Source organism: Rhineura floridana, chromosome 5 (assembly GCF_030035675.1).
Source record: "Rhineura floridana isolate rRhiFlo1 chromosome 5, rRhiFlo1.hap2, whole genome shotgun sequence".
NCBI classification, from domain to species: Eukaryota; Metazoa; Chordata; class Lepidosauria; order Squamata; family Rhineuridae; genus Rhineura; species Rhineura floridana.
The window spans coordinates 52294738-52308005 of record NC_084484.1 but is presented as its reverse complement, the minus strand read 5'-3'; the positions used below and the strand labels follow the sequence as shown (position 1 = coordinate 52308005).

General features: G+C 40.2%; 1 protein-coding gene across 4 annotated transcripts in view; it reads left to right on the top strand.

Annotated features, from left to right (window-relative positions):
• Nucleotides 1–13268, top strand: part of GAS6 (growth arrest specific 6) — an 84690-nt gene that overhangs the window by 46319 nt on the left and 25103 nt on the right. For all 4 annotated transcript variants that reach the window (XM_061626724.1, XM_061626722.1, XM_061626723.1 and 1 more), the window contains 4 exons: nt 4522–4644; nt 6245–6367; nt 9527–9652; nt 11664–11785. In XM_061626724.1, the coding sequence (XP_061482708.1) occupies nt 4522–4644; nt 6245–6367; nt 9527–9652; nt 11664–11785 (494 nt within the window). The remainder of the gene's footprint in view (nt 1–4521; nt 4645–6244; nt 6368–9526; nt 9653–11663; nt 11786–13268) is intronic.

Sequence of the window (13268 nt, the reverse complement as noted above, 5' to 3'; positions counted from 1 at the left end):
CAGATAGGCGACCAATAAATAAAATTATTATTATTATTAGCAAGCCGGAGCTGCTATGGGTTGGTGCTTCCTGAGTTTGGATATTTGGTCAATTGCCTGCTTTGGATAGGGTCGTATTCCCTCTGAAAAAGCAGGTTTGTAGCCTGGGGGTGCTCCTGGATCCATCTTTGTCATTAGAGGCCCAGGTGACCTCGATGGCTAGGAGTGCCTTTTACCAGCTTCGGCTGGTAAGACAGCTGCAGCCTTTTCTGGACCGGGGTAACCTGACCACTGTTGTCCATGTATTGATAACTTCTAGGCTGGATTACTGTAATGTGCTCTATGTGGTGCTGCCCATGAGGTTGATCTGAAAGCTGCAGCTGGTGCAAAATGTGGCAGCGCGACTACTCAGTGGGGCAGGGTATTGCCATCATGTCGCCCTGCTGCTGAAAAAATTGCACTGGCTGCCCATTAGCTTCTGGGCTAAGTTCACAGTTCTGGTTTTGGTGTACAGCTTTGTACCTATACAGCTTTGTACCAGGATACCTGACATATTGTCTTCCTCTTATATACCCAGATGATCACTTCACTCCTGCAGATACCATCCTATTGGGAGGTCCATTCTGCATGACATAGGAAATGGACCTTTAGTGTAGTGGCACCTACCCTTTCAAATTCCTTCTCCTTAAATATTAGACAGGCACCATCTCTGCTGTCTTTTTGGCGCCTACTGAAGACCTTCCTTTTTTGAACAAACCTTTTAAGTAGAGACCTTATCCCAGTCTGCGTCTGTGTTAGAATTACTTTTTAAGACACTTTAAAGCTTTTTTTAAAAAGAAGTTTTAAAAGATGTTTTGTTTTAATATATTTTAAAGCCTGTTTTATGATGTTTTAGAATGTTTTTAGTGTTTTTGTTTGCTGCCCTGGGCTCATTGGAAGGAAGGGCGGGATATAAATTTGATAAATAAACAAATAAACACCTCCACATCCACCATTGAAAGCCAAAGGGTGAAGCAGTGAAAACAGATACCCAAAGCATCATGAGAAGAAACCTTTGGAAGGAGAGAAGGGCAAGATGCTTGGATATGGAAGGTCTGAAATATTGTAGTTTTTTTTTTCTTAAATGCAAAATGTCTCTGATTAAAGGACAATGACAGAGGAGGGCATTGTTTGGAATTGTGGCTAGGAATGAGAATGATGACTGAGCAATGGAAAACATAGTTTAAAGAACAAAGCATTGCTGAGCAAGAGGACAAGAAAGAATAGAACTGATACAGTGCTTTTCTTGAGTGTGCAAAATGCTTCACATAACATTTATCTCAGTAATCCTTAACAACAGCCTGTAAAGTTGTTGAACTCACTGGATTGCCTTGGGCAATCTACTGTGTGTCAAATCTCAGCACAGAACCTTTTATTTAGAAATGCTCTGCTGAGCCTGAGAGATAGAAACTTGCCTCAGGCAACATACTGAGATTATGGGTGACTTGGAGTATGAATAAGAAACCTTACAGCATGCATTCTTAGCCAACAGAATATACCAAAGAAATAAGGTTTGCAAGAAAGAGACAGACTTGAAGGTTGTCTTGGATATCATAGTAAGAGGGTGATTAAAATAACTTGTCCTTAACTATTAATGTTCTTTAAAATCTTCTTACTATCTGCCCATCTGGCATACAAATCTCACCCATGGTAATGGATCTTGAAATGTCTTATGTCTTGAAGTGAATTCTGGGAGATCGCTGTAGGATCATTAATCAACAGGAAGAGCTATGCTTCCTTGCTATGTCTATGGCACAGAGATAAGTAGAGATAGGCTTCCTGATTTAATTGGAATATTCACTTTACATTGGTTGAGTTGCACTTTTAACCTTCTCTATCTGCATGCAGGTGACAGGAAGCAACATAACATTCTTCAGATGAGTACTGTCTTGGCAAAAAAGAGGTGGCAATTTAGTTTGCTCTTACTGCAACTGAGGTATTTTTGTGTGTCTGTATGGGGTCTGTTTTGCTGCAGTGGCTGTTTTCAGCATGACTTTGTGATCTCAAATGATTTAGACAAGTAAGCACTATTAGCAACATTTAACATGAAATATCTGAATACCATATTATGTAACTGCTCTACTATCTATATTTTGATAATATAGATACTGTGTTGATTACAGTGTGGACCTGTAGCTATGAAATTGTATTTCAATAGTTAGAGAGAGACTGTGATAATTCATTAAGCCTTCATTAGAGAAAGACCAGGAACGCAGTTTGAGAGCCCTGCTGGATTCAGCGCTAACTTGGGAAGCCCAGATGGCATCCCTGGCCACGACTGCTTTGTATCAGTTTCGGCTGCTGTGCCAACTGCACTCATATCTGGAGTGGCCTGACCTTGTCACAGTGATCTGTGCTCTGGTCACGTCCAGGCTAGACTACTGCTGTGTGGTGTTTTGTTTTGTTTTGTTACAATATAGTATATAAATGTTGTTAATTTAAATAAATAAAATTTCCTCATTCTCTCATTTAAGTAGCTGTTTTTATTTCACTAACAAGAAAATAACATCCATGATGTGATGTTGGAAGGAGCCTGTCTGCAGAGAATGTAATTGTCAGTGCAGTACTCTTTTATAAAGTTTACAGCTGATGGTTCTGTTGTATTCTGCCTTCCATGAGTGAAATATATGATTTGTGGGATAGGGGCTTGGCAGGTTGGAAGATTATAGGAGCTCTGTGCTAGAGGTTGGAGAGAGGACTGACATGGCCTCCTCCCCTGCAAAGTGATCTGAATGGGCCTAATTAGAAAAAGTGCAGGAATTTATTTATTTATTACTTGATTTATATCCTGCCGTTCCTCCCAGCAGGAGCCCAGGGCAAGAATCTAATGTTGAGTTGGAAATACTGTGCTAGCCATGCTTAAGGCCACTAGATTGCTAGTCTTGATCTGATAAACAGCATGAGCAAAACGAAGCATTTTTTTTTTGCTTCATTCTTCCTCCCCACCTCCCAATGCTCCCCTCTTTCCTCCCTCCCTCTCCTGCATGGTCTCTTAGCTCCACAGTGTTTTTTATATATGTGCTATTTGCGCATATATAAGGTTGCCCTCTAGCTAGCTTCCTCCTCTTTCTGTGCTGCCTTCAGCATTCTGTTCTTCAAGGTCTTACTTACTATTGTACACCCAGAGACTGGGAGATCAACATGCCTTTGGTTGTGTAGGGGATTGACATTTACCAAGGCACTTTATTTAATATTTTAACAGTTTTGTTGTGGAGACATTCTCAAATAGTACAATTTCTGGGTTTCAGAATTTTAAAAAAATACTACAAGGAATGTCTCCCTTTGGCAGAGGATAGTCACATGCCATTCCTTAAGAATTAAGTGTTCTTTCCTCCCTTTCTTGCAACAGAACATTCTGCTACAATTCAAGATAAGTTCTTATCTCTACAGGAGGGATTCCTGAAGTACTGTCTGGTTAGGCTTAGGATATAATTTGATCTCCTAGTTTAGATGCAGCCCTATTGTTTTTCTTTTAACAAACTACAAATGAAAATGTAAATTCCTATTCTAATATGTAGTTTGTTTACTGCTGGGAAAATAAAGATGAATAGTTCTCCATATGTGTTTGTCACTCTTGTGCTCAAGGCCAACACTGTGTCTCTTCTCTTTAGGAATGTAAAGAAAACTTTAGAAAATGCACATATTATAAGGTGTATTTTGTGATGTTTTCCTTCACTGTACACATGTTTGTAGTATGTGCTCTTGGTAGTGGGTGTCAGTGTATGCATGTGTATGTATGCACATGTGGGTTTGTGTGCCTGGAGGAGAGGTGTTTTTTGTGTGTCTGGGTGGAGCCTTCTGTGTGTGCCTTCAGCACTAGGGAGTTACCTGTGAGTTTGGAATGATACCTGTGGCAACTTGTTGGAACTATTTTGACCTCTGGGAAAGTAGGTATACTCAGTGCAGCTTGGGTCAATGGCTGCTCTCTCTTAGGTCTACCCCAACTCCATGCATTGAACTTGACATCTGACATCTAGCACATGTAGCCCAAATATATAATACAATCATTACTCCCTTATTTTGAAGGGAAAGTATTTTGGGTAAGATAGCTGTACACTAACTACTGCAAATATACCCAAGCATTTTGCTTTTGTCTATATATAAAAAAATAATAAAATAATAATGAATTGTAGTCCATTTCTGTAAATAATGCTTTTTTATAATCATGACTTCAAGTCAGAATGAGGAAAGTAAATTGAAAAATAGTTTCTGTCTTTTTAAAGAATGAGCTCTTCACGACAAGCATTCATTTAGTTTGGCAAGTGTACTGTATAAGTTTTCTGTAATTGGGCAAGTTGCCTAGAAAACAGCATAGTACAGTAATGCGATGCTACTATCTTTGTTGACAAAGCAATACTACTTCTTTTCTTCCTCATTTGTATTGTAGAGGTGAATAATGCCATTTGTGGCCTCCAGAATGAATGGTAATAGCAATATTATTGTTTTAAGCAATTTTATTCAAGGATAACATTTTTTGTGATATGTTTTCACTCCCACCTCCAGATTTGCCAGATCAGTGTTCACCTAACCCATGTCATAAAGAAGGTACTAAAACATGTGAAGACTTGGAAGGTGGATTTCTTTGCCATTGCAGACTAGGCTGGCAAGGAGAAAGATGTGGTGAAGGTAAGTCTTGTTCTGTGCTCTTGTGGCCCTGGATTCCTAATGATAGGGAATGCCTGCAGTTTGGAGGTAGAGCACATGCTTTGCATGCAGAAAGTCCCAAGGTCACTCTCTTGGCATCTCCAGGTAGGGATGGAAAAGGCTGCTGTCTGTAATCCCAGCGAGTTGGTGCTGGTCAGTGTAGATCAGAAGTAGTGAACCAGCCTCCTCTGGGCAAGATGCAGCCCCCAGAGCCTCTGCATCCAGTTTATAGTGTCCTCTCCTTACCCTGCACAGCAGTTAGGTTTGAAAACAGCCTTTCATGGACACTGCTAGAAAGCTTTTTTCAAGCATAATTGTGGTGTAGGGGGCGTTTCAGGAAGGGGTGTCCACTGGTGAGGTGGGATGAGTTTATCCTTCCCTCTGATGCACTATGATTACACCATCAAAAATCCCCCCCATGGCATTGTAGCTTGAAAATAGCCTTCTACTGGTGCCCATGAAAAGCTGTTTTCAGACTGAATTACTGTGTGTAGGAGGTGATCTTTGTGAAGATGGCACCTGTGGAGGGGAGAGAACACTTCCCTCCCCAGCTGCAATTTCCATAAGGATCAATCCACACTCCAGAAATTAGGTTTGAAAAAATATGAAAGGCCATTAATTAATTTCAAGCTTAATTTCTGGGAGGGGGCAGGAAAATATAGGTCTGTGTGGTTTGTTCTATATTTGTGTACGTGTGTGGCAGCTTTGGTCTTACTTGCTTTGACCACACCCATATTTTAGCCCCACCTATTTTTGGCATGCAGTCACTGTAAGGTCAGTCACAAGAGATTGTGATACTTGGGCTGAAAAGGGGTTTCCCACCATTGGGGTAGACAGTGCTAAGATAAATGGACCAATAGTCTGGTTCAGCATTAGGCAGCTTCCTATGCAGACAGAAATTACAGAAGGGCCAGGCTGGAAGGTGCTTGCTTTACACGCTGTTTACTCAATACTTTTTGGGTGTGTGTGTGTAAAAATTTGGAAGGTGTGAGAACTTTGGTTAAATGTTCAGTAGCAGAGGCTTCCTTCCTATTTTCTTGGTGGAATCCAATTGGTGATCCTTGTGCTGTTCCTCCAGCAGAGGGATCCACTAATGAACGAGGAAGGGAGGTGATTTCTGCCAATTCCTCTGTCCCGTTGAATCCAGAATAGATCGAGGGGATGCTGGGGCTTGCAGAGGGAAAGGGAACTAGCAAAAATGGCCTTCCTTCCTCTTCTGTTAGCAGACACCTTTCCTGGATCAAAAAGCACATGCAGTCACTGAAGAGCATCAGTTGGATATAACTAAGTTTCTGTATTAACTATTTTGAATAACATTTAATTTCTTAGCTGTTAGGTTTGGGATGGAGGTAGGGTATTGCCCTCTACTTTTTGCCTTAATACTTTTGCCCCCCCCATGCAATTGATGCAGTATGCATTCTTAAGAATGAATACAGACATAATCATGTATGTTTTGAATATATAATATTAGAAATATGAAATGGTGAATATGAGCAGTGAAGGAGAGAGCACCTTCAGTTACTTTCTTCTCTACCTGATGTGATTGGCAATGCTCCAATAACCTTTCTTTATCTATTGCCAGATATTAATGAATGTGCTGAGCAGAATGGTGGTTGTAGACAGATCTGTTACAACAAGCACGGCAGCTATCGCTGTGCTTGTTATACTGGGTATACTCTTCTGAATGACAATAAAAATTGCGAAGGTAAGTTATGAGGAGGTTCAGAGTAAGCCATATCAGTTGGCATTACATGAAAAAGCCTGTCTTGACCATCATATGCTCCTTCTGCCTCTATTCTCCCCTTGTATGTGGTGATCCCCTCCCTTTTTTTCTAGTTTGAAGCAAAAACATAGTTGCCAATTCAGACAAAATGCTAAACTATGATTTGCATCAAAAGCAGGAGAGGAGCGATGAAATTAGCGATGAAATTACCCTATCCAGTGGCAGGAGTGAGGTGGTGGAAGGAAGAGCAGGAGAAAGCATATATTATTTCTGAAGCGCACCAATGATTTAAGCTACCTTTGTGTTTCATGGACTATGATTGTTGGATTTTGTTGTTGCAGAATCATGATGCCTACCACCAGCAAGGCTTTTCCAGAAGCTTCCTACACAAATGCCATTCAAATGAATGAAAGATAGTATTGGTGCTATATGACAATTACCCCCCAAAGGCATAGCCATGTTCATCTGTTGTAGCAAAATAATAATTCTTTTAAAAAGGACCTTAAAGCCGAACAAATTTATTGTGCATAAGGTGTCATAAATGAACTAATTTGCATCTGATAAAGTAGATTATAATTGTGAAAAACTAATAAAGAATACATTTATTAGTCTTGGTGCCATGGACAGTCTATTTTTTTATTAGCCTCTTAACACTGAATGTTAAATTGAACTGTTGCTAATGCTTCTTATTTTCTCACAACTATGGTTTAAGATTCTAGTATGAAAAGCCAGGCATGCATGCCTAGGCATGTCTGTATTCATACCACAGAACTATCCAGCACCATAGCAAAGTGGTGATTCACAAAGGATTTGTATGTTGGATTGTGCCAGTGTGCCAACTAACTAGCCCTCTCTGACGCTGAAAAACAGTGCCTTGCAAAGTGTTGTTTTTCTTAGTCCTGCTATATTGGATTGCATTAGATTCCATTAGATCATGAAATAGAGTGGGTTTGGAAATGTATGAATCTTTTAATAATCTAGGGCTGGGAATCTTTATTGAAATTATTCAAGAAAATGTTCCAGTGAGTGGATCAATAACTAAGAGTGGGGGTTTCTTTCCTGTTAATATCTTTGCTGTTTTTAGTAAACTATGCAAAACTTCAGTCTTGAACAGAGTAATACTGTTGTGGTCTACACACTGGGGAAAAAACCCTTCCCTATAGCAATTCTGTACCAGTTCTCATATAGCTACTATCCTTGCCTGATGCCCTCCAGAAGGTTTGGACTACAATTGCCATCGTTCCCGACTATTGGCCATGCTGGCTGAAATTGATGGAAGTTGTAGTGCAAAACACAGTCTGCGTCTGTGTTGGAATTGCTTTTTAAGAAGTTTGTAAAGCTTTTTTTAGAAATGTTTTAAAAGATGTTTTGTTTTAATAAATTTTAATGTCTGTTTCTGTGATGTTTTAGTGTGTTTTTAGTGTTTTTGTTTGCTGCCCTGGGCTCCTACTGGAAGGAATAGTGGGAAGAAATAATAATAATAATAATAATAATAATAAAGGTGCCAGTTTGGGTAAGGCTGTCCTATAGTATAACTCAGAGGGGCTAACCTGGTGCTTTCCAAAAGTTGCTGAACTGCGGCTTCCACCATCTCTGACCATTGACCATACTAGCTGGGTCTGATGAGCAACATCTGGAGGATCATAGGATAGCCACCTTTGGTATATACAGTCAGAAATGACAATCTGGTTGAATTAAAAGGGAGTGAGAAAATGGAAGGGTAAGATATACAAAGAGGAGAAGCAGGGAACACTTCTGCACCCAGGGCTTATCCACCCCAGATTGCTGTTTTTCATATCTGAAAAAGAAAATTCCTGTCTCTATCTGACCCCACCCACCACTGGCATGCAGCCCCCAGAAGGTGGCCTACAAGGGAATGTGGCCTTGAGCTGAGCTGGGCTCTCTGATTTGAAATTAGCAAACCCCATTTTTAAAAACTAAAATTAGCTTTAATAACAACCAATTTAATTTGGTTCTTGGTTACTGGTTCTGGTCTCAATTTCAGTGATGCTGTGCTGTGCCTTATAAGTGAGTTCAGAAGGTCATTCTGTGTCTTTATTATTATGGTTTATAGGCCAAAGATTGAGGATTTCATTTCTGCACTGTCTGCAGCCACGTAATAAGTTTGTCACTTGCTGGGAGGCAGTTCTCTGTTGATGTTTTTTCGATACCTTGCCATTAGGTATTCAGATGATTGTTGGAGGATTAGGCGGAGGATTTTGTAGAGCTGAATGTTTATTCATTGCGTTTGTAGCCTGACATTCTTATAAGGAGCTCACATTTTATCTTAACTCTGAAATAAGTTAGGCTGAGTGACTAATCACCTAATAAGGTCCACAGCTGAGCAGAGATTTGTACTCATGTCTCCCTAATCTTGTCTGACATTATATCCACTATTTCATAATTGCACACAGTTCAAAAGTTTAAATTCTAGTGTCATTGTTTGGAGGGGTTGTTTGATCATCATTTCCTGAATCTGTTCTATTAAACACACACTTTTTCGAATCTAGCTAATCTGTGAGAAGGTTGCTGTGAATAAACAGTGGCCCAAGGGAGTGGATGGGATGCATGTGATATTATCCCCACTGCAAAATGGATAGGAACATGCATTCCCCACCCACACCCTGCAGTGTAAGTGAAGGTAATATTGGATGCTTCATGTTCTTTCACATCAGTATTCAGAAATGAATTTGGATATGAACCTGCTGACAGTCTGTGTGCATGATTCCAGCAAGAGAATCTCCCACAGAAACCTCATTCTGTGTGTTTGTGTTTTGCTGAACTGAAAGGCTTTAATTTTTTTTCCCTTAGCAAAACAAACACTTTGTCATTTCCTAATTCTGTGATCCTTTTTGTCTCACAAAGTCTAACCCTACTTTGTATTGCTATCACATTGTTTCCTGTGATTTTTTCCAATGTTTCCTCTTTTCATAATGTTGAAGCATTTACCCAAGGTGCGATGTGACTTACAGAATATTGGCCTCTAGTTTCTGGGAAGTCTGAAGTCATTTCCTACTTCCATTATTTAATTGTAACAATGGAATGAGAATTGACTATGGACTGAGATGTGACTTGGGAAAGACAGGCAATGAAACAATGTCGATATTCTGATTATTGCTATTGATTTTTGTTCTTTTTCAGATACCAATGAATGCACAGTATCACCAGGCATCTGTGGAGAAGCTCAATGCAAAAATTTGATAAGCTCTTACATGTGTGTTTGTGAAGCTGGCTACAATTACGATGATGTAAGAAAGGTTTGCCAAGGTTAGTAGCTCCCCCTTTTAAGCCTGAAGAGAGCTGTTACCTTATGAATAGTTATTGGCTTCTTAGTTTCATTTGATGGCTTGAATTGAACCTGCATGAAACATTGACCAATATGTTTTCTTTGGGTATGGACTATTCAGTTTTGAGTATGCTGCTATTGCGTTGGTCTTTTTAAGTATTCTAGTTGAACCCTTTTAATTGTACTGTTTTCTATTATTGTATTTTTTCCTTCATCAATGTGAGTGTTTTGTAAAACAAAAACAAATGTATGTAATAATGAAATAATTTCACATTGCACATCAACAGTAGCTGCTGCTTTTGGTGCCGCAACAATACTCTGTATTGAGCAGAATATTAAATCGGATGATGTGTGACTCTCCTAGCTAGAATCCATGATGGTCAATGTATATGGTCTTGTTAACCCAGTGAGACCATGGCTTAAGCCAGGGGTGGGATGCGGTGTGGACTTTAAAAAACAATTAGGAGATTAAAGTGAGCTCCCGATTGTTCTTCTGCTGGAGCAAGGCAGTCTCCCACCCGCCTATCAGTCCATTCAATGGAAACTGCTTATCCCTCCTAGTTGATGCTCTTTGAACCTCTGAAAACCAGAGGTTTAAGGAGCAGCGCAGGGCTGCTTGCAAAGGGCTTTCAACCAGCACTGCACTGCGCTTTGAAGTCCCAACAATTAGCTCTTCAAAGAGCAGCATCACCTGATGTTACTATTTATTTATTTATTTAAAATATTTCTATCCTGCCCTTCTACTCTATAATAGGGCACTCAGGGCAGCTTACAAAAATAAAATCAAACACGCACATAATAAAATTGCAAACAGTAAAATCACAAAAAATAAATTAAAATACAATTAAAATACATAAAATACAATACACACACACACATATGTATACACTATGATGTCAAGTGGGTAGCCCTGCTTAGCTGTCAAATTTGACCACCAGGAGTTGGGGTTTGAGATCTCGTCCACTGACCAGAAAAGGTTCCCCACCCCTTGCTTTAAGCAAATGTGGTTATGCTTATAGTTAAATTATTTGTTTTATTTTTATTTATTAAATTGATATGCTGCACTTTCTCCAAAAAATAAGCACAAAACATTTTAAAAAAATATTAAAAAAACAAAAACAAATTCCAGTGCATATGTCTGGCAATTCAGTCACATTTTCTATGTTGCAATAGTGTTCCTGGTAATGATTAACTCTTCTGTGGCTAGTTTTGATTGGGTGGGCAGCTCGCATACAAGTGGAAAGTCTGATTTAGGGCACTTCCAAACTCACTGTTTTCAGGTGGGATTCAGTCACATACCAGCAAGTTCAGGTTGCACAATTAAAAGCTGATTTGTGCTCTTACACAACAAACCTGCTTCCCCAAAAGATTAAACTTTTTGAAATAAGGAAAGTGATGGGGAGATGCAATGGAAAACGGGTGATAACACTTGATTTGATGCAACATCATCTAGCATCCATAAACAAATCAGAGTGACTGGTCATTAAATAGTTAACATTCTCTAATCTCTCTGCACACAAGTAAGGATGAATGCTCAAACTGGTCATCTGGAAGCGCCTCTGGTGTTTAAGACCCAATTCTGTGTGCTGGGATATTTTGGTACTAGCATTTCTATCTGCTGCTGTGACTGACTTTTAGTAACTAAGGCTGCAATTTTATGCACAGACCCATGGAGTGAGCTCCATGGATAGGATTGGGCTGCACATGGCTGTGTATCCTTTATACCTTAAGGGTTGAAGTACCTTCCTGTAATATTGAACCAAGTTTCTCTACATCACTGTGGCACTCCAGATGTTGCTGGGCTATAACTCCCTTCATCCCTGACCATTGTCCATGGAGTGCCATATGTTCCTGTCCACCTGCTGTAGGGGGAATAAAATGTTTAATTTTCCTTTTGAACAACAGGTTTTTTTTTTAAAAGAAAACCTCAATATATTTAAAATGGATATAAGGATCTATGTCTCTGTCTTCCTCTTTGTTGCTGGAGTATAGATGTGAATGAATGTGAACTGAACTTCTGTGAGCAAATGTGTGTGAATTCCCCAGGAAGTTACAGCTGCCACTGCAATGGAAGAGGTGGAGTAAAGCTTTCCAATGACATGAACACCTGTGAGGTATTGCATTTACTTCTGCTCACTGAGATACAAATTAGAGAATTATTTGAAACTGCTGTATACAAAGGGGAGTAGTCCAGCTGGCTCACCAGGGACTGGCTGACTGTCCTTGAGTCTGGAGGCATATATAGTAGAAGGCTAGCATAACTGTAAAAACAGTGGGCCTACAAAGAACTTGCACTTCCCAGAATCTAATTAACACTCAGCATTTGTTTCCTACCCCCCACTGCTCCCAACAGGAAATATCAAATAAGAACATATTGTTTCAGGGCAAACTGTTTGTTTATCTAGCTCATAACTGTTTATTCTAATTGAGAGCAGCTCTCCAGGGTTTTCACCGGACATGCCAGGGATTAAACCTGAGACCATCTGCATGTGAAACTTGTGCTCTGTCACTGAGCTACATCATAACTGACTTGTTCTTGCTTAGCTATGCCTACACAGAGATTTTTGTGCCCAGCCTATGTGTGGAAACAGTGTTAGCAAGACTCCTCTGTAGACACACGTTAATACATTCACACATTCTAGGAGTCTTGTGAATTAGGATCTTTAGACATTGGCAGTAGTGCGTCTAAGCTGATTTCCCCAGTAACTTACACTCACACAGGTCTTAAAAATGGGGATATTTATTGAGCCCACACACAGAGAATCAAAATATACACATTTAACACTTCAATGGGAAATAGCTCAGCAATAATGCATATCTGTTAACATAATGGGGATAGCTCAGTAACAATATGTGTGAAGGAGTTAACTAGACAATCTAATCATAACTAAACTCAGATGCATACACACACAAAGGAGCAAGTGCACAAGGCATAAGAGGAGATGAGGAGTGAGTTCAGCATAATGGAGGAAGGCACACTAGCCTCTCTGTCTCTCTGTGTGTGTCTCTGTCTCTCTCTCTCTGTCTCTCTCTGTGGGCTCACTTTGCAGACTAGGTTTTAGTCATGCACAGCTGAGCAGGGAGGACCAGAGTATGGCTTCTGAAACACAGTAATACACACAGTCAAAGATCGGCAGAGGGAGCAGATGTGGAGGCTACAATTTGTAGGGAAAAGACCTCCAGAAGACAGGATAGAGAAGCAAGACATACCTTTCCCAGCCCTAGTGGGCAAATGGAAGTAGAGCCGGAACACATAGAAACTCCTGGGCCAGGCAGGGAAACAGCAAATTCAGCAGGCAGGCTCTGAAATGGCTTCTTGGATCTTTGCTTTGGTTAGCAAAGGTCCAGGGGAAAGCAGGAAAAGTAGTGGAGCCCTGAAAAGGGCTTTTGAAGCCGCTTCAGCAGGCAAGGACTTGTTTTAGCAGGCAGAGGTCCAGTGATAGGGAAGGAAAAGCAGGGGAGTCTGACCCCTGAGTTCCGTCTGGCTAAGTGATTCATTAGGTGATTTCAGGTAGAGTGATATTCAGTAGAATAGAACTGGGTAACCAGAACCCAGCACAGTGATTCAGCAGGTGATTTCATAATGGAACTAGGTGC